Source organism: Danio rerio, chromosome 1 (assembly GCF_049306965.1).
Source record: "Danio rerio strain Tuebingen ecotype United States chromosome 1, GRCz12tu, whole genome shotgun sequence".
Taxonomy (NCBI): domain Eukaryota; kingdom Metazoa; phylum Chordata; class Actinopteri; order Cypriniformes; family Danionidae; genus Danio; species Danio rerio.
The window spans coordinates 58695315-58710000 of record NC_133176.1 but is presented as its reverse complement, the minus strand read 5'-3'; the positions used below and the strand labels follow the sequence as shown (position 1 = coordinate 58710000).

The following is a 14686-nucleotide window of genomic DNA, read 5'->3' as shown; positions in this document are numbered from 1 at the left end:
GAGCACAGAAACTCCATTGAAAATACTGGGGTAAAATAACCGGTCATATTTTAAGTGAGGTTTGTTTATAAACTAATTGAGTGCTTATGATTTATCACAGCCGGTCTTGTATTAGCTAATCATTATCTTCCAATCATATGAGCCTTAAGCTACTATAAATAACCAGAGTTTTCATACCCCCTTACTCCACAAATTCTCCTCCTTAACCATTGATCTGGCGGCACAGTGGCCCAATGTTTAGCACTGTTAGCTCCACAGCAAGAACACTGCTGGCCTTGGTCCCGCCAGGCGTTTCTGTGAGGAGTTTGTATATTCTCCCCGTGTCCGCGTGGGTTTTCCCCGGGTTTCCGGTTTCCTCCCACCATCCAAAGATATGCATCATGCATAACAATCGAGCACTCGTCTAGCCCCTTTCTCACGTGTTCCCTTAGCTATAGCAGCCGGGGAGTTCTGAGATCCACCGAGCTCAAGCTCCCCTCTCGCTCTGCGAATGGGAGGAAGCCTCTGGCTCGAGGATCCCTTGAGCTCGGGGCTCTCTCCCGGGACAGCATGCCAAACAAGCTTTTGATAGATCATCAGCTAAGTGTGAACTCTTGAAAGACATGGCGCGGGTAAATGGAATTTAATGCAGTGCTTTTTGTCCGATCTGAGACCCACTTCATATCATATGTCTATCAGGCAACCCCAATACCCCAATGCTTACAGAAAACTGTGCATTTTTACTTTCTAAAAACTTCTTCTGTATGACTTCTAAACTTTATGAAAAATGTGGACATCAGCAGTGTCCTCATAATTCACTATCTCCTTGTACTTGTATAATATAATAATAATTGTATAATAATAACAAAACATCTCTCTCTCTCTCTCTCTCACACACACACACAGCTGTGTTGATATTGGTGGTGTACAAATATTGTCCATAGGCATAATGTATTTTATATTTTTAAGCATTTTGTATTATGAGGACACAAGACATGTCCACAAAAACCACCTTAATAGAGTACAACTAGGTCATTATACACATTTGTGTGCTTGTAAACCAACACACACGCTTGTGGAATAACAGTGTGTTTTTCTTTTTCTTAGGAAGAAGCTCAGAAAGACAAAACAAGCACTGTGAAAAACACCAACAGTCCAGGTACACACACATACACACATGCATAAATGCACACCGACACACTATCACACTTACGCACAAATGCACAAATAGTCGACAGGCTGCTTTAGATCCTCATGTTGTGTGTATGCATGTGTCTGTGTCTGTGTGTGTGTTCAGAGTTTAAGGAGCAGTTCAAGCTGAACATCAAGCGAGATCACAGAGGCTTCAGGAGAGTGGTTCAGGCCAAAGGCATCAAGCTGGAGGTGGTGCACAAAGGGTGAGACTCGCATTCATCACTGAGAGCAAACGCACATGTCCATGTCTATGCAAATTATTTGCTAATTGATTTCCTTAAAGTAAATCAAGGGATATAAAGATTTTGATTCTGTGACAGTTTATCTTTTTACAAATTCCTCTCCCAAATTCTCATCACTGTAAAATATTTGCAATTTAATATTTATTTTATCATTATTATTATTATTATTATTATTATTATTATCATTATTATTGTTATTATTATTATTTTTTTTATTGTTATTATTATTATTATTATTTTTATTGTTATTATTATTACTATTATTATTATTATTATAATTTTGCTAATTCATGTGATTTTGTTTGGAATAATATAATTAAACTATCATTGTCACTAAATGTTTACACACATGTTTTCTTAATTTTCCCTGAAAATTGTGCAAAAATCTTTAAACTATAATTTCATTTGAAATATTTTAATATTTTTATTATCATTTATATATTTTATTATAAGCAATTAGTTTTGTTTAGAAATGATTTGCATAAATAAATTAAATGTATTTTTATTGTCCTGAAAATGGTGCCATATAAAATCATTTTATATATTTTTTATTATATATATTTTTTTTATTTTATATTATAATTTGTAATCAATTTAGTTATTTTGCTACAATTTAAATCCTTTAGTAATCATTAAATAATTTAATTTGTAAAATAAATTTTAATTACTTGTCTTAATTTGTTTTTTTTTTTTCAAAAAAGAAATGTTGAGGGGGGGAAAATTAATGCAAATAAAAAATAATTGTAGGTTTATAAGAATGCTTTATTTGTCTTATGTGGCATAGATTCAATAATCATTTGTGATGTTTCTCAGTGGCCTCTTCAAGAATGATAAAGTGGTAGGAAGTGCTCAGCTGAAGCTGGAAGCCCTGGAGAACCAGTGTGAGATCAGGGAGATTGTAGATGTGAGTGATTTTCATACACGTACACACACTTATGTATCTAACTCACATGAGTGGCAGTGTCCCATGAGTCTGTGCTGCGTCTGCAGGTTCTGGACGGGCGAAAGGCGACGGGAGGAAAGCTGGAGGTGCGGGTGAAGATCCGAGAGCCACTGGCGGGATCTCAGCTGCAGTCTGTGACAGAGAAGTGGCTGGTGCTCGACCCTCTCACACCCTCACCAGAGAAACACAGAGAGCAGCAGAAGGACAGAGAGCCAGAGAAAGGCAGAGAAAAGGAACGGGTATGAGATGCTAATCACATGTACACCTAATGCTAAACTATTAGCCCATAATGTGAAACATGAACATTTTCCAAGAAATTTTTAGTAGATTTTAGATATTAAGATAATAGTTTTTCGTCTGCTGGAGAAAGTCTGGAGTGTTTAAGTATGGCTGGAATTAATTTTCTTTTTGGCTTAGTCTCTTTATTAATCTGGGGTCGCCACAGCGAAATGAACCGCCAACTTATCCAGCATGCGTTTTACACAGCGGATGTCCTTCCAGCTGCAACCCATCACTGGGGAAACACCCATACACACACATACACTATGGACAATGTTAGCTTACCCAATTCACCTGTACCGCATGTCTTTGGACTGTGGGGGAAACCGGAGAACCCGGAGGAAACCCACACGAATGCAGGGAGAACATGCAAACTCCACACAGAAGTGCCAACTGACCCAGCCGAGGCTCAAACCAGCGACCTTCTTGCTGTGAGACGTTCATGCTTCCCACTAAACACACTGAAGTCTGAAATTTGCGTTTGCGTTTTTTTCGTATTTATATGCAAAAGTAAATAAACCTTGCACATTAAGTCAACTGCGCATTAGTTAATCCATCAAACATTTCGGAGTCAGTTCAAGCAGTGATGCTTTGTTCTCTTCTCTTCTCTTCTCCAATGTAGAAAATGAAAGAGGAATAGGCTACATATTGTGTTCATCCAATAGAGGAAGGAGAGTCCTGCTCAATATCAAAGAGCTGCGATACGAATATCTCAAAATGCAAAGTTTATTTCAGGAAATCAGTGGAATTTTGACATATTGCTTGTAATGCTTCACACATTCACATATGTAAACAGATCCTGAACAGAGACTGTACCTACAGACACTATAGTAGATGGTGGCCGACTTGACGTGTCGAAGCAACGGAACCCAGTTTGAATTTTTTATGACGGGCGATAGTTTCGGAGGCAGTGTGTTAGTACGATTCACACAACGTGAGGTCGGATTTATTTTTTAATGTGCGAAAATTACCAACGATAATTTTGGATTCAGTGTGCAATACCCTTTACAGCTTTATTAATTCTGAATTGGGCAACTGAAATTGGGCAGTAGCATTATAAGACGCATCATACAAACAAAAACAATACAATAAAGAATAATAATAATAAAAACACAACGCAGCATGCTTTATAATAAATACATTTTTTTAAAATGCTTACATTAAAAAATAAAAACTTGCCAAGATTTTAGGTTATAAAGCGTTATAGTTTTAAGAACAAAAGTAAATTGTAAACTGTTAGAATTGTAGACTTTCGCTGCGTCCGAAACCGCATACTTCCATACTATATAGTACACCAAAATCAGTATGTGAGCCGAGTAGTATGTCCGAATTCATAGAATTCGAAAATCAGTATGCGAGAAGTACCCGGATGACTTACTACTTCCGGCGAAAATCCGGAGTGCGCATCCCATGCATGCTGCGCTATCCCATGATGCCCCGCGAGAGAATTCATGTATGGAAGTAAAGCGACGCAACTGACGCAGGTAGGTCACGAGACCATGACAAAATGGCGGATGTAGTACGTCCGAATTCCGTTCATACTTTTCACATTCATACTGTATAGAACATACTTTTCTAATGGCCGAGTAGTACGTTTAAATTCAAATGCAGTACCTACTGAGTAGTAGGCGGTTTCGGACGCAGCCAATGACTTGCCTAGAGCACAACTCCCATGATTCCACACTCATTCATCATCAAAATACAATTTTGTTTGTTGTTAATACACGCCCTCTAGTGGCCAAAATTACATACGATGCCTTTAAAGGAATTTTTCACCTAGTAAAATGCATATATCACTTGAAAAAAATTTTTAATTCTCAAACATAACTCAGAATTAGTACGAAACAATTACTGGATGTCATTCAGGAAAATGTCATGCTGCTTTTATTCCACACTGTATTGAGAACTATCTGAAACATTTTTGTGGCTTTTTTATTCTCTTTTCTTCATCTAGGTTGCTTTGATGCTTTGACACCATATATATAGTAAATGCGCTGTAGAAAACAAATTGAATTGGATTGAATTTAAACCTCATAAGACATTTTCTTTCCAACAGGCTCCATCTCCGAGATCCAAACCCAGAAACGATCACGACAGAAACCATAAAACAAGGTAAAACTAAAGCTAGCTTGTATGACACTCACTGTGTGCTTGTTTCTCTGTGAGTGTGCTTAATGTCTGTGTGTGTGTCTTTGTGTTTCAGCTCATCTCCTCCACAGTATAAACTGCACAGCTTCAGTCTGCTGCACCATGATAAAGAGAGGCTGGAGTGGAAGGTGTGTGTCAGGATTATTCATGGGTTACTGACTCTATCTGAGCAGATACAGTGTTTCATGAGTTATTTCTGCAGATCAACGAATATAAGAAGAACCGACGAGACCCTTCAGAGGTGATCAAGCAGCACATGGACGTCTGTCAGCGACTGCAGTGGCAGAAATCATACCTGGAGAAACACCCGGCTGCACTGACAGGTACGACACCACTAAGGATGCTTTACACCTGGTGCTGAATAAACTTGTAATTAGGGGTGCATTGAATGGTTAGTCACATATGTCACAAATGGCACTTTCATTTTTTAGTTCAAAAAGAATACCAGGTGAAAATTTGAGTCGTAGGCAGTGCAGCTTTCAGACAGGACACAGAAAGCGATGCGCTATAAAATCCCATTAATTTTATTGGCTTGTGCTGCAGCAGAGCAGTTTGTTGCCATGTCAACAAAAGCAAAGTGCATTATTTATTAGTTTGCATCTACGCTTCATCAAAGTTCAAAATAGTTAGAAAAAACTGTAAAAATATATGTCTTAGACAGTGCGGCTTTCAGACTGGACACGGAAAGCGATGCGCTATAAAATCCCATTCATTTTAATGGCTTGGAGTGGTTTGTTGCTATGTTGACAAATCAAAGCGCACCATTTATTAGTTTGCACAAATGCTTTGGCAAGTTTCGAAATGAAAAAACAGGTGAAAATATGAGTCGTAGGCAGTGCGGCTTTCAGACCTTACACAGAAAGTAATGCACTATAAAATCTGATTCATTTCAATTGCTTCTGCTGCAGAAGAGTGGTTTGCTCCATCTCGATGCAACGAAGCTTCATGAAAGTTCAAAATAGTTAGAAAAACAGGTGAAAATATGAGTCGTAGGCAGTGCGGCTTTCAGACTGGACACAGAAAGCGCTGCGCTATAAAATCCCATTCATTTCAATGGCTTGTGCTGCAGCAGAGCAGTTTGTTGCCATGTCAACAAAAGCAAAGCACATTATTTATTAGTTTGCATCTACGCTTCATTAAAGTTCAAAATAGTTAGATAAAACTGTGAAAATATGAGTCTGAGGCAGTGTGGCTTTCAGACCAGACACAGAATGCGATACGCTAAAAAATCCCATTCATTTTAATGGCTTCTGCCACAGCAGAGCGGTTTGTTGCCATGTCGAGAAAAGCAGAGCGCACCATTTATTAGTTTGCATCTACACTTTGTCAAAGTCCAAAATACTTAGAAAAACAGATGAAGATATGAGTTGTAGGCAGTGCGGCTTGCAGATCGGACACAGAAAGCAATGCGCTATGAAATCCTATTCATTTCAGTGGCTTGTACTGCTTCAGAGTGGTTTGTGAAAGCAGAGTGCACCATTTATAGTTTTCTCCTATGCTTCGTCAAAGTTCCAAATAGCTCAGTATTGTGCTCTTGTACATGTATACTTATCTATGCAGGAACTGCACATGCTCACTGGAAGACACAATAAGTTCTCTCCAAAAGCCCACCAACAGGACATTTCTATGTAGTGTTATACATGCTGCTTGCAATAGTGCTACATTGCTGTTACTGCAAAACATTTTTGACTGCCTCTGGAACTCATTTAGAGGACAAACTTTTAAACATTTCAGACCTCATTTATTACTCTGTTAAATATTGTCTACTTGTGATTGAATAAAAAAACAGGCCTCAATATCAACTTCTGTGATTACACTAATAACAAAACTATAAGGCAATTCCTGTTATGATTTGAAAATGTATTTTGGAATGTCCTCAGAACATTAAGAACATTCCATTTTAGAATCTTGTCTAGTTGATTTTTAAATGTTCTCCGAGTGTTCTTAAAAGAACATTTAAAAAATGCGGGGTAATATAATATAGATCAGGGATGTCTACAGATCTGTGATTTAAGTTGTTTATCAAAGGTATCTGAATGAACTGTACTACATATGAGAGACACTCTGGAACAAAACAGATAATAATAATCTCTCTTTCTCTCTCTTTGTGTGTGTCTCAGAATATGAAAATGTGCTGCGGAAGTTCGTTCACGGTCTCTCGGATTCAGTGAAAACATTTTCCAATCAAGGCAACAGGGTGAGAAAAGCACACACTCCTGTGTTCAGACGTCAGCTGCTGTGATGTCTGCCTCACATTGAGTCTATTTTCTGTTAAACTGTATTGTACATAGGTCTAAAGAATTGCCTATAAATTAGTCATACTAATATAATAACTGAATCAGCCAACATTAAAAGAGGATCAAATTTTTTTTACAATTAATAAGACTAGAATGGGTGTTGGATAGCTTTAGCACAATTTTGATGAAAGTTTTGGCCACTTCTGGTCTTGAGTACTGTATATGTGCACACATTTATATTAGTGAATAATTAGACTGAGTTCTGGGCTCAAAAATGTGAGTCCTTAATTACATGGCTGACTAGAATACTTGAATCTGATTGGTCAGTCACAACTTTCCAAGTTATGTTATTCCTGGATAACAACCACTGAAACTAATAACACAGGTTTGTTCAGGTACTTTCAATCATCTTGACTGTCAGTTCACATCCATATATATATAGTTTTGGACTGTTTGGCGCTATCTTTTGACTGAATAATATGAAGGTTAGTAAATGTTCCATTCAGATGTGTTCATTTCTGTCTGATTTTCTATGATTGCTGACATGTGTAGAAACCACTAAAATTAATTACAGCTACCTAGACCATACAGAACCTAAAAGGTACACTTTAAAATTAGAGTTTACAACAACAAAATAGCGCCTCTTTTTTTTGGAGAAGTTTATTATAAAAAAAGACAACATATACAATTATTTTAATAACTTTCAATAGTGTTTTATGAAAATTAAAAGGGTTTTCTTTAAAATGATACTAAACTTTTGCATTTACACCTCTGCATGTGGATCTGGGAAGCTTTTGAATCTGGGTTGGCAAAATCCAGAAGGAAACCTCAAAATAGCACTTGACTTCAATGGCCCGTTTCCACTGAGTGATACGGTACGGTTCGCTATGCTTTTATGGCCACTTCAACTGTCAAAAGGTACTAAAAAGCAAACCGTACAGTACTACTTTTTAAGTACCCTTTGCAAAGTGTGCCTAGCATGACAAAGCTAGAGCAGAGCTTGACGCGCAGCTCAACGCTATAGGTTTACAGAGAAACGTCACTAGTGCATACACAAGCAAAGAATGTAAACAAAGGAAGCGCTGTTTTTTAAAAGCACAGCCAAGACATTACACCGTAGTAATTTTACTTTATATAACAAGCCATGGTCAACCCGAACTTAAACAAACCTTGTCGTTATCTTGATGAACAACCATAAAACTATTAGTTTTACGATGCCGTCTGAAAGTGCAAGCGGTTTCACTTTCTCCAGAGAGCTCGCTTGTGCGTCTATATTTGAAATAAGGAACTTTTTAAGCAGATGATATAATGTGCGGGTGATTATTGAAGCGCTTCTGACATCCGATCCTTTCAGAAACAGACAAAAATAAGAGTAAATCACGAAAAAACAAAGGAGAAGCCGGAAAAAACAGAGCAAATGATTCTTTCAGCAACCTAAATCGTGAACAAACTGCCATGTTTAAATATTATCACCAACTTTTGGACTATTGTGAACTCGGAATGACGGAATTACTTTCTAACAAGAGGTTACATGTGCTGCTGAAGATACAGATGAGAGGTTTGCACTGACTGGCTATATTTCGTGTTTTTTTTTTTTAAGCTAAATAAGGACTAAATATATGCTGTTTGTAGTTTTTCTGTAATTGATAACATATCGGAGACTGTAAGGGGCTGTATGTGTTCATATATGTTCATTTATATATTTATTTTACATAATCACAGACGTTACAGTAGGTTTACAGATGATTTCACATCATCATTGATCTGCAGTTATCATCAAATCATGTTCATAGAAAGGTTAGTAATGAACCTTTATACACAAGTATTTATGTGTGTAAAGAAGAATCTGTTTTGTGAGAAGTGCTTTTCATATGATATGTGAACGACCACTGGTATCCTTTTGGCAGTGAAAAAGCAAGCCTGATAAAAGGTGACCTGTACCGACCTGTACCATACTGTACCACTCAGTGGAAACGGGCCATAAGAGGTTTATAAACATTAATAATCGTGCCTCAGAACATTGTTTGCCTTGTAATAGCCTTGTAATAAGTGGTATAAAGTAAATCCAGCCACTTAGTTTTGCATATCAGGCTTATCAGCAACTGTTGTTTAAGACTGAAGGGTTTTATTCTGCAAAAACAACCGCTTGAAAGTACTTTATCCTGCTTATTACATGACTAATTGCCACATAATTAGGCACAAAACATTGTTCAGAGTCTTAATAGTTTATTAATTCTTTAATGTAACTCAAAGCTGACAGAAACAAGAACAGCTGAATGACAGCATACACTAACCTGCATATAGTTTTATACATGTCTGTTGTTTATCGATAGCAACCTCCTAGATGTCATTAATGCCTCATTTAATGCACAGCCAGCCATTGATTATCCCTTACTTCAGTCTCCCCTGCAGCTCATACAGATGTTTTACAGTGTGTTTAAACTCAGCAGCAGCTGGACGACACATTTCTGCAGCTCTGAATTCTTCATTATTTAACCAAAGCTCAAAAACTGCTGTTGTTGTTCTCAGGAAGCAGCAAAAGACGCCCTCGGCCGACTGAAGATGGTGGAGAACGAGGTGCATATTAAAGTGTTGAGTGTGTGTGTGTGTGTGTGTGTGTGTGTGTGTCACCCACGTTCTCAGTCAACTCACTGTGGTGTTTCTCATCCTCACAGCTGGAGTCCGTCAGGAAGAAGCGCGCCGTCAGAGACTGAAGACTCCGCTCACATCATGAAGAATGGAGATGAATCCTGACAGATGCATAACGGAGCTCCAGAGAGGAACGACAAAACACTACACACACACACACACACATGCAATTATGCACTTTTTCATTACTGCACTTCGTTGTTGCAGTTCAAAGCATCAAAACACTCCTGAGCGACGTCTGAATGTTGACTGGTGTAAAACTGAAGATGGGGGTCTGTCACTGTAGGGGGAATCTCACCTGTGCAGGAATTAAAGGAAAGAGAGAAGACATCAAATCTCACTTAAAGGATAGTTCACCCATAAATGAACATTTCCTTAATGTTTGTTGACATTCTTATGTTCTATTTTCTGTTGAACACACAAAAAAAGATACTTGAATGTGAGAAATCGGTAACCATTGACTTCAATTGTTTTACCTGCAATGGAAGTCAATGGTTACCGGTTTCTAACATTCTTCAAATTATCTTCTTTTGTGTTCAATAGAAAGGAAACAACCTGAATGTGTTCAACAGAACACAAAATAGATACTTTGAAGAATGTTAGAAATCGGTAACCATCGACTTCCATTGTTTTACCTGCAATGGAAGTCAATGGTTACCAGTTGCTAACATTCTTCTGTCACACTTTATTTTGATGGTCTGTTTGTTGAATTTAAGTTACATTGCAACTAATTCCCATTAGATTAGACTGTTAGGTTGGGGTTTGGGTTAGTGTTAGTGTAAATTGACAAGTACTTGAAAAGTTTATTCTAGTCAGTTAAATGTCTGTAGATGGAGCAGACAGTCTACTAATACTCAAATGGACCATCAAAATATGTTACCCATTCTTCAAAAGATCTTCTGTTGTGTTCAACAGAAAGTAAACAGCCTGAATGTCTGTTTACTTGAACACAAAAGACGATAATTTGATGAATGTTATAAACTGGTAACCATTGACTTCCATTGTTTTTTTCTGCAATGGAAGACAGTGGTTACCGGTTTCTAACTTTCTTCAAAATATCTTTTTTTGTTTTTAACAGAAAATAAACAACCTGATTGTCTGTTCTGTTGAACACAAAAAAGATACTTTGAAGAATGTTGGAACCCGGTAGCCTATGACTTCAATTACAGAAAAAACAATGTAAGTCAATGGTTACCGGTTTCTTACATTCTTTTTTGTGTTTAACATAAAATAAACAGCCTGAATGCCAACTAATTATATTTTTTTGTCTTTCAACATTCTTCAGTATATCTTTTTTGTGTTCAACAGAAACTCCATTAGGTTTGTAAAAAAAAAAAAAAAAAGTGAAAGAAGATGTGTAAATGATGACAGGGTTTTCAGTTTTGGGTGAACTACCACTTTAAGATTTTAAGGTGAACACTACATACATTTAAACTGTAATTAATACATCATTTACACTGTAAATTAAGCATAGGACATGGCCATATTTGCTGTAAGAGGTTTATTTTTCACTAAAATTCTAAAAAACAAATTAAAAATATTTCTAAAACAAAAAAAAATTATGTGTTTAGTTTAGATTTTTCTAACGGTGCTTAATTATTCATTCAAATTATCATAAAATACTTTACGTAAACAAAAAGACGTGTACATCTTTATAAACAGACACTTGGCGAAATATATTAGAATTAAGATTATTTTGGGAGCATCATGAAGATGGTTTTGTTCATCAAACTTCTTTATGACAATTAAACACATTCATTCATTCATTTTACTTCAGCTTAGTCCCTTTATTCATCAATGGTTGTCACAGCGGAATGAACCACCAAATATTCCAGCATATGTTTTATGCAGCGGATGCCTTTTCAGCCGCAACCCAGTACTGGGAAACACCCATACACTACAGCCAATTTAGTTCATCAATTCACCGCAGCACCCAGAGGAACCAGAGGAGAACATGCAAACTCCACACAGAAATGTCAACTGACCCAGCCGGGATTCGAACCAGTGACTTTCTTGCCGTGAGTGCTAACCACTGAGCCACCATGAAACCCTTAGTTAGTCTTAATTATCAGATGACCTGCATTAAGATGACATGATGAGTCCGCCCAAATGGATCAACAGTTACTTAGACATCACATCATACTTCATTTTATCATCAATTCTTGACTAATCAAATTCTCTGTAATGTCTGACATGCCCCGCCCCATTTATGCAGAGGGATGGCAGAGCTGTGATAAAAATAAAATGCTATTGGCTGTTTTTTTTTTAAAGAGGAGGGGCTAATATATGCCCCGCCCTGTCTTCATGTTTTAGTTTAAATTACGTCACACATCGAACAAACTGCACATGTCAAAACACTTCACAGGCCTTTTAATTAAGATAATATGAAACAATTTCTCAGATTACTATAATAAAAAATGCTCGTCCGAACGATTGTGACAAACTGTACACAATTATAGGGCTTACACACACACACTATGGCCAGTTTTAGTTCATCATTTCCCCTATAGCGCATGTGTTTGGACTGTAGGGGAAACCGTAGCACCCAAAGGCAACCCATGCCAACTAAGGACAACATGCAAACTCCACACAGAAATGCCAACTGACCCAGCCGGGACTCGAACCAGCAACCTTCTTGCTGTAAGGGCGATCCTGCTACCCACTGCACCACCGTGACGCCCCTGTAGGGGAATTGAATAAACTAAATTGGCTGTAGGGTATGAGTGTGAACCAGGGACCTTCCTGCTGTGAGGCCACAGTGCTAACCACTGAGCCACCGTGTCACCCAATTAAACTCTACAAAAGAGAATATTTATGAAGCAAAGGAACTCTTAAGATGTTAAAACAGTGATGATAATATCTATATTTGCACCACACTGATGGTAAATGTGTTTAATTGTCACTTTAAATATGCTTATTTCATATATATTGATTAATAATTGATGAATTATGGCATTATTTTGTGAGATTCCCCCTAAAATGCATTACATATATATTAAAAGCGTCTCCATGAACAGAATAACATCCGTCATTCCATGTGCTTCAGCTTGATGTGTGTGTGTGTGTGTCAGTAAATGGAGCGCAGGTCTGCTCTTGTCCTCCTCCAGGCTCTGCTGCTGTAAGTCTGCGCTCTTACAATAATCTGTGCGCTACAGAGTTCCCCGATTAGGATAAAGCCGCTGCGTGGCCGTGATACGGGAATAATCGGAGCACTCCAGGGAAGATGTTGGAGTGTGTGTGTGTGTGAGAGAGAGATGGAGATGCGGATAATATCCTGTAATCGCAGATGATCCGCAGACGACGCTTCTGCAGCCGCTGGAGAACAAGAGCAGTGTGTGAGGAGGGGGAGGGGTGTGTGTGTGTGTGTGTGTGTGTGTGTGTGTGTGTGAGAGAGAGAGAGAGTGTGTGTGTGTGTGTGTGTGTGTGTGTGTGTGTGTGTGAGAGAGAGTGTGTGTGTTTGTGTGTGTTTCTGAATGACTGTGTAGGTGTTCTGAGAGTGTGTATTGGCCTGTGTGTTTGAATGTGTGTGTGTGTGTGTGTGTGTGTGTGTTTCTTGGTTTGGTTTGATAAAATCATCTGAGTGTATATGAAGAGGTTTAGTCTCTGGGAAAGTGATACGATGAAGGTTTCAGAGTGTGTGTGTGTGTGTGTGTGTGTGTGTGTGTGTGTGTGTGTGTGTGTGTGTGTGTGTGTGTGTGTTTCATTCAGTTGCTGAGATCAGCTTGTTTTAGGGAATCGGTCGTCTCTTTTCTTCCTCTTGTGTGTTTCGTTGTCAAACGGCCCTGATCTTTAACCCCTGACCCGCACATTATGACCCAGTGGTTGTTTGTGTTGGTCAGATCTGTGATCCAGTCGATCATCATATCAGCTCTGTTTGTTTGTTTGTTTGTTTGTTTGGTTTGTTAAAGCTGCTTTCCATGACGAGCTCTTTATTTTTCGGTGTCTGAACCCCATCAGCCCGTCTCCGTCACTCCAGCATGTACAGATGAGGTTATTCTTATTATTAACACATACTGAAGGCAATCATGACTAATGTATTACTGTGTGTCCTGAGGATGGGTCTGTTTTATAAAAGCTGCATTCATGTGTCTACGATGAAGGATGCGACGTCTAATGTAATAATAAAAAGAGAAGCTGACTTAAAAGGGATCATTCGTGCACTCGTGTGTTTCTGCTCTGATTTCATTTGCATAGGGAACACAAAATGTCCTTGCTGCCTATTATAAAGTTCAAGAGTTCTGATTGATTATAAAGCTTGTTAGGCATGCTGTCCCGGGAGAGAGCCCTGAGCTCGGGGCTCCCTCCCATTTGCAAGGCAAGAGGGGAGTTTGTGCTCAGGTAGATCTGGAGAACTCCCCTGCTGTGGTGGCTGAGGAACAGATCGAGATTGCTCTTAAGAGATAACTACTAACTACAAATACATTTTGTTCTAAATCTTATGACCTTATTCAAACAAAAAATGACCAATAAAAAGGTGTTAAGCACCAAAAGCGGGCATATTAACAGTAATTTGAATACTTTTTTGGCTATAGTTGTTATCCTTGAATTTTCAAATGTACTTTTTTTTACAAGAGATGCTAGAAAAACTGTAAAGCTCTACATTACTATTATTATTTTTATTTAAAAAGTTAGGAAAGTTGAATGCACTGGCCAGTTTGTTATTTATAATTTAAAAATGAGCATTTTTCACATTTCTCTATTCTAAATCTTTAGTAAATATTTTGGTACATCAAAAAGTGAGGTTATGATGACCGTCCGACAAGCAAATTCAGCTAAAAATAGTGCTTAAAATGTATTTAAATATCATAATTAAATAGAAAATGAGGCGTATAATTGCAAAAAGGTTCAATTTTTTAGAAAAAAGAACCACCCCAGGCTGGCTGCGGGCCTGTAATATCTGCTCGGATAATAATAAGGTCTTCAAGAGTGTGTCCGTCCGTTCATCTACATAAACACGATCTTCCTCGGTGTCTAGTGTTGAACATCTGCTCTTCATCAGGTCATTCACCCTCCCT

At 38.0% G+C, this 14686-nt stretch overlaps 1 protein-coding gene across 5 annotated transcripts in view; it reads left to right on the top strand.

Annotated features, from left to right (window-relative positions):
* Positions 1 to 13820, top strand: part of cc2d1a (coiled-coil and C2 domain containing 1A) — a 29985-nt gene extending 16165 nt beyond the window's left edge. Inside the window, exons 20-29 of one of the 5 annotated variants that reach the window (XR_012382409.1) lie at positions 1087 to 1138; positions 1277 to 1376; positions 2229 to 2319; positions 2406 to 4153; positions 4282 to 4749; positions 4841 to 4913; positions 4988 to 5108; positions 6906 to 6982; positions 9552 to 9599; positions 9698 to 10925. Coding sequence is in view for 2 of the 5 variants with exons in the window: in XM_017356645.4 (XP_017212134.1) it covers positions 1087 to 1138; positions 1277 to 1376; positions 2229 to 2319; positions 2406 to 2597; positions 4694 to 4749; positions 4841 to 4913; positions 4988 to 5108; positions 6906 to 6982; positions 9552 to 9599; positions 9698 to 9736 (849 nt within the window). In the remaining 3 variants the exon portion in view is untranslated. Of the gene's footprint in view, positions 1 to 1086; positions 1139 to 1276; positions 1377 to 2228; positions 2320 to 2405; positions 4154 to 4281; positions 4750 to 4840; positions 4914 to 4987; positions 5109 to 6905; positions 8915 to 9009; positions 9600 to 9697 lie in introns of all 5 variants that reach the window. The other 4 variants (XR_012382408.1, XR_012382411.1, XM_017356645.4 and 1 more) reach the window with 4 other exon arrangements.
* Positions 13821 to 14686: the final 866 nt, after the last annotated feature.